The sequence below is a fragment of the Corapipo altera genome, unplaced genomic scaffold (assembly GCF_003945725.1).
Source record: "Corapipo altera isolate COAL_440 unplaced genomic scaffold, ASM394572v1 68, whole genome shotgun sequence".
NCBI classification, from domain to species: domain Eukaryota; kingdom Metazoa; phylum Chordata; class Aves; order Passeriformes; family Pipridae; genus Corapipo; species Corapipo altera.
Window position 1 is genome coordinate 1142580 of NW_020884919.1, and position 6379 is coordinate 1148958.

At 48.5% G+C, this 6379-nt stretch overlaps 1 protein-coding gene across 2 annotated transcripts in view; it reads left to right on the forward strand.

The window, feature by feature from the left end:
- PRPF40A (pre-mRNA processing factor 40 homolog A) overlaps positions 1 to 5004 on the forward strand; it is a 22035-nt gene extending 17031 nt beyond the window's left edge. The window contains exons 19-25 of one of the 2 annotated variants that reach the window (XM_027656205.1): positions 291 to 316; positions 861 to 956; positions 2085 to 2171; positions 2272 to 2368; positions 2468 to 2529; positions 3485 to 3619; positions 3969 to 5004. In XM_027656205.1, coding sequence (XP_027512006.1) covers positions 291 to 316; positions 861 to 956; positions 2085 to 2171; positions 2272 to 2368; positions 2468 to 2529; positions 3485 to 3619; positions 3969 to 4061 — 596 coding nt within the window. In that variant the 3' untranslated portion in view covers positions 4062 to 5004. The remainder of the gene's footprint in view (positions 1 to 290; positions 317 to 860; positions 957 to 2084; positions 2172 to 2271; positions 2369 to 2467; positions 2530 to 3484; positions 3620 to 3968) is intronic. The other variant, XM_027656206.1, reaches the window with a different exon arrangement.
- The last annotated feature ends 1375 nt before the right edge of the window (positions 5005 to 6379 follow it).

Consider the following 6379-nt stretch of genomic DNA (forward strand, 5'->3'; position numbering starts at 1 on the left):
GATGTGAGTGTGGCCTTTCCTTAGGAAACAATTCCCAAAGGGATTCAACACCCTGATCCTAACCCTAACTACACCCCCCATCAAGCTGGATGTGGTCTGGGAGGATATGAGTGTGGCCTTTCCTTAAGAAACAATTCCCAAAGGAATTCAGCAGCCTCCTAATCCTAACCCTACTCCCCCCATCGAGCTGGATGCCATGTGGGAGGATGGGAGTGTGGCCTTTCCTTGGGAAAGAATTCCTAAGGGATTCAACAACCTGCTGCCTCCTAATCCTAACCTTACTCCCCCTGTCGAGCTGGACGCTGTCTGGGAGGATGTGTGTGTGATTCCTTCCTCAGGAAAGAATTCCCAAATGGATTCAACAGCTTGCTGCCTGCTAATGCTAACCCTTAACTCTAATCCTAACCCTAATGGTCCTTTCCTTAGGAAAGAATTCCCAAAGGGATTCAACCACCTGCTGCCTGCTAATGCTAACCCCTAACTCTAATCCTAACCCTAATGGTCCTTTCCTTAGGAAAGAATTCCCAAATGGATTCAAGAGCCTGCTACCTGCTAATGTTAACCCCTAATCCTGATCCCAACCCTAATCCTACATCGAGCTGGACACTGTCTGGGAGGATGTGACTGTGGCCTTTCCTCAAGGAAGAATTCCCTAATGAATTCAGCAGCCTCCTAACCCTAACCCTAATGGTCCTTTCCTTAGGAAAGAATTCCCAAGTGGTTTCACCAGCCTACTGCCTGCTGACCCCTAACCCCAACCCCTAGACCTAAACCATGAACCCTAAACCCTTTATTATTGTTATTTTTGTTTCTAAATGCTCTATTTGCTGTTAGAATTCCATTGCTGTTTTTTCTGGCAGATCAGAGACAGGTTTGTCAAGGAACCAGCATTTGAAGACATCACCCTGGAGTCTGAAAGGAAAAGGATATTTAAAGACTTCTTACATGTACTAGAGGTAATTCCTAATTTATTTTTTTTCCTCATCAGAGAAAATACCAAAAAAAAAAATTCCTATTCCTCCTAAGTTGGATGGGAAGGGGAAGGATTCAACAGGACTTTGCTGATTTCTGTTACATTGGGAGTCACCTGAAAGTGATGGATATAAAACCTCATCTCCCAAGTGAGCAACTGGAGAAACATCTTACACTTAAATTTGAGAAATAATTGGTCTTTGAATCTGCTCCTGCAAGAATTTTTGGAGTTGACACGAAAATTTCCTGCTTTGTTTTAGGAAATTTATTGCTGGGGTTTCATAGGAAACAAGTTGAAATTGGATCTAAACTTGTCCAGTATTTTATTCCCTATGAATCAGGGACTCCCAGAACACACAGAATCATGATTATTTTTTTACTGTGCTCGATTTTCTTGCTGATGAGCAAAACAAATGCTGCAGTTTAGTTCCATCCTTAATTCTGACAGGGCCTTGTTCAATAAAGTGCCAGTGTGAGATTTATTTCGTTTTGCAGCACGGGCTCTTTGGGGGTTTTAATTTATTTGCTGCAATTTGGGAGAATTTGGGTTTAAAATGACTTAATTTGACAATTTGAAATTTGGCAAAGCAAGGTGTGGGTTTTAGGCCAACTTTAAACTGGATCCAGGTGCCAAACCTTGTGTTTCCTTGCTCCTGGGGGCTTTCATTGTGGCAACAGTGCCCATTTTTTGGGGGGTTTTGACAGTAAATGTGTGATTGGGGGTTTTAACCTGTCCCAGGTTTGTGGAGGGTGAGGAATGTGGTCCCAGGTTTTTGGGGTGTCCTGAGGGAGCTGATGAGGGGCTGCCTCATTCCTGAGGGGCTGTTCTCCAGGGACTGCAGTGACAGGACACAGGGAATGGCTTCCAACTGAAAGAGGGGAACTTTAAGTTGGATCTTGGGAAGGAATTCCTGGCTGGGAGGGTGGGGAGGCCCCGGCCCAGGTTGGGCAGAGAAGCTGTGGCTGCCCCTGGATCCCTGGAAGTGTCCAAGGCCAGGTTGGAGCAACCCGGGCTAGTGGAAAGTGTTGGAGTTGGAACTGGATGACCTTTAAGGTCCTTTCCAGCCCATCCCCTCTGGAATTGTGTGCTGAGCCCCTCTCCTGTCCCACAGCACGAGTGCCAACACCACCACTCGAAGACCAAGAAACATTCGAAGAAGTCCAAAAAGCATCACCGGAAACGCTCCCGATCCCGCTCCGTAAGTGTTCCAGGGGCCCCAAAACCCACCTCTGCCACGGCTCCCGAGGGCTCCTGTCCTTGGGATCCATTGTAATCATTCCCTGGCTTTGCATCCAAAGGGCTCCGAGTCTGAGGACGACGACAGCCACTCCAAGAAGAAGCGGCAGCGCTCGGAATCCCGCTCGGTGTCCGAGCGCTCGTCCAGTGCGGAATCCGGTACGGGATGGGCTTGGATTGGTTTGGAATCCTCATTCCCAGTTGGATTGCTGGGTCTTCATCACTCCACTGATGTGTTTTTGTTTCCTGTGCCTGCAGAGAGGAGTTACAAGAAGTCCAAAAAGCACAAGAAGAAGAGCAAGAAGAGGAGACACAAGTCTGTAAGTGCAGTTCAGCTCTGAGGTGCCTCGTGGCCAACCCGGCACTGCTTTCACTCATCCAGAGGGGATTTTCCAGGGAAAAAAACCTGCTTGGAGTGGGATCAGGCTGGAGGAGGGTGTTGCCAACATAATACCTCTGTTATATATCTTCATATTGAACCACTGCTAAATTTGGGGGGTTTAAGTGCAGCCATGTGAGATGTGAAGGACTGCACTAAGAACCTGGGATTTGCTTTTATCCTGGCAAATCCTGGTGCTCACTGTTACTGTGGGAAGAATTCCAGCCATTCCCTGTGCCTGCCTGTCAAGGATGTGTCAGAAGCTCTGAATCAAGAGCTTTTACCCTGTATCACCTGAGGCCAAAGAGTGGGGTTTGTAACAGTAAAAGCCAGAAAAACGTTTTCCAGAACCCACCCCTTCCCAAGATCTCATGGAATGACTGCCAGCTGTGCACAGGGATGGGCTGGGGGACATCCAACATGTCCCACCTTTGCACTGGGAATGGTGGAAGTTCTGCCTTGAACAAATCTTCCTCCTCCTCTTTCCAAGTCCCTCCAGTGATGTTTTGGGTTATTTATTTCTGGGCTTAATTAGGAACTACTTGGAGCAGTTTCCAGGGGCTGGTTTGAAACAGAGCCAGTGAAGAGGGGAAATTTAGGTTGGATGTTGGGAAGGAATTCCTGGCTGGGAGGGTGGGGAGGCCCTGGCACAGGTTACCAGGGGAGCTGTGGCTGCCCCTGGATCCCTGGAAGTGTCCAAGGCCAGGTTGGAGCAACCTGGGCTGGTGGGAGGTGTCCCTGTCCGTGGCAGGGGTGGAAGGAGATGATCCTTAATTTCCCTTCCATTCTGGGATTCCATAAAATCGAGTCAGACTTTTCTGCCTGTGGTCATTCTATAAATCAATATTGAACAGCTTCCACATTGATACTCAACATTTCCCCCTCAACTTGCCCAGGATTCCCCAGAGTCGGATCTGGAGCGGGAGAAGGACAAGAAGGAGAGGGAGCGGGACAGTGAGAAGGAGCGGGGCCGGCAGAGATCCGAGTCCAAACACAAATCTCCCACCAAGAAACGGCCCGGAAAAGATTCCGTAAGCTCTGCTCCCACCTGCCTGGGGCTGTGGGATGGGATGGGATGGGACAGGGGACCTTTGACCAAGAGTCCAACTGTGACCTTGGAACACTCCCCTGGAGTGTTCCAAGGTCACAGTTGGACTCTTGGTCAAAGGTGGGACTCCGTGATCTTGGAGCTCTTTCCCATTCCCAAATAACTGGGTTTTTGTGGATCCTGTGTGTGACACAGAACAGCCACTTGTGCCACGTGCTGCCCAGCTCTGTCTGTGTCCTTCCTGAGGGTCCCAGTGGGCACAGGTGGCACCTCCAGAGGGTCCAACCCTCTGGAAACCCCCGTGCTGACCACGATCCCGGTTTTCTCCGCAGGGGAACTGGGACACGTCGGGCAGCGAGCTGAGCGAGGGGGAGCTGGAGAAGCAGAGGAGGACTCTGTTGGAACAACTGGATGAAGATCAATGACAAATTATTTATACCAAAAATGTTTACATGCCATCCCACCCCAGCAGAGCCTGGAGGGGCCTCGACCCCCCCTTCCACAGCTGGAATTACAGCGGCTTTTAGTTTGTCCCACGTCACCCCACTCAGTCCCTATTGGCAGCAAATGGAGAAAACCAATGGAATTCCCAGGGAAAAGCTGGGAAAAAGCCTGGAGCTCTGGGCTGGGCTGGGCTGGAGGTGCCCCCAAGCCCAGGGGAGCCTTGGCACCTTCCTGGGCAGGGAATAACACTGAGCTGCTGGGCAGAGCCATTCCAGCTTTGGAAAAGGGGCTTTAATTTAGTTTCTTCTGGTTTAATTCCCTGGATGGATCTGGGATATTGGGAGCTTTCTTCTGGGAAGGCAACGGGAGCGACGAATCCACGTCCTGATCCCTCCTGCAAACCCCCAGATTTTGGGATTTTGGGATTGTTCTCAGTCACAGCGTGGAGTTTGTCCGAGATTTCACTGACTCTGAGCACTCACTCCAAGCGAGTTTTCCCAATAAATAACCCAGGGAATGGGAATGGGAATGGGAATGTGGCTGCAGCGCCAGCAGAGGGGGTGTGTGTGACACAACCGCCTCCTTCCCGAATCCCGCCCCGGCCCAGCCGCGGGTGTTCCCTCAGCGCTTATCTCCACCTCCAGCTCCACCTCCACCTGTTCCTTCCCCTCTGGAAAATGTAGGAATAAAACTCAAATTTGCCCCCGATTTCCATGTGTTGCCTTAAGAACCTGCTGCAGAATGTCCCTGCCCAGCCCAGAGCAGGGAGGAGGAGGAGGAGGAGGCAATTCCAGCCCTGTTTTCCAGCCCCTGCGTGTCCAGGAAGGTGCCCCCGCCCTGCTGGGGGAGAAAAATTGGGAATCTGCTCTCCTTGGAATATTTTTGTACATTTTTATTGATGATTAAACCTTGTCTTGTACCCTGCCTGGTGTGTCTTTGTCCTGGAGGAATCCTGGCTCTGCCCCTTGGAATTCCAACATATCCCTCACAAATCCCATCCAGGGAATACTCAGCTCAGTTCCTTCCCAGCCTGGATTTTCCCTCTTTTTGACAACTGTTCCTGGGGCACAAACCCCCCCCAGGTGGATTCATCCAGGGAATTCTCTCTCTGGGGTGGTCACGTGGCTCAGACTCCTTGGGAACACACTGGGAGTGGAATTGGGCATTCCAGGTGGAAAATGCAGGAGCCCCAAACCATTTTTCCTGGGCTGATTTGGGATTTTTTTTCCCTGGGATCATCTGGGATTTTCCCTGGGGTGAATTGGGGTTTTTCCTGGGATGATTTGGGATTTTTTACCTGGATTGATTTGGGATTTTTTTTTTCCTGGAATTATTTGGGTTTTTTTCCTGAGATGATTTGGGATTTTTCCTGGGATCATCTGGGGTTTTTCCCAGGATTATTTGGGATGTTTCCTTTAATTATTTGGGTTTTTTTCCTGGGATGATTTAGGATTTTTCCTGGGATCATCTGGGATTTTTTTCCCAGGATGATTTGGAATTTCTTTCCTGGAATGCTTTGGCATTTTTTCCTGGAATTATTTGGGTTTTTTTCCTGGGATGATTTGAGGTTTTCTCCTGGGATCCTCTAGGATTTTTTCCTGGGATCATCTGGGATTTTTTTCCCAGGATGATTTTGAATTTTCTCCTTGGGATGATTTGGGGTTTTCCTTGGGATGATTTGAGATATTTTCCTGGGATGATTTTGGATTTTCCTTGGGATGATTTGGGATATTGTCCTGGTGTGACCTGGGGTTTTTCCTGGGATCATCTGGGATTTTTTTCCTGGAATGATTTGGGATTTTTTTCCTGGGATCATCTGGGATTTTTCTCCCAGGATGATTTGGAATTTTCTCCTAGGATGATTCAGGGTTTTCCTGGGATGATGTGGGATTTTTCCTGGGATTATTTGGGTTTTTTTCCGGGGATCACCTGGCATTTTTCCCAGGATGATTTGGGATTTTTTCCTTGGATCATCTGGGATTTTTTTCCCAGAATGATTTGCACTTTTTCCTGGGATGATTTGGGATTTTTCCTGGGGTGAGTTTTTTTCCTGGGATCATCTGGGATTTTTCCTGGAATATTTTGAGATTTTTTCTTGGCATCGTCTGGGATTTTTCTTTTTTTGGGGTTATTCAGGATATTTCCTGAGATGATTTGGGTTTTTTTTTTCCTGGGATCATCTGGGATTTTTTTCCTGGGATGATTTGGAATTTTTTCCTGGGATGATTTGGGGTTTTCCTTGGGATGATATGGGATATTTTCCTGGAGTGATTTGGGATTTTTCCTGGGATGATTTGGG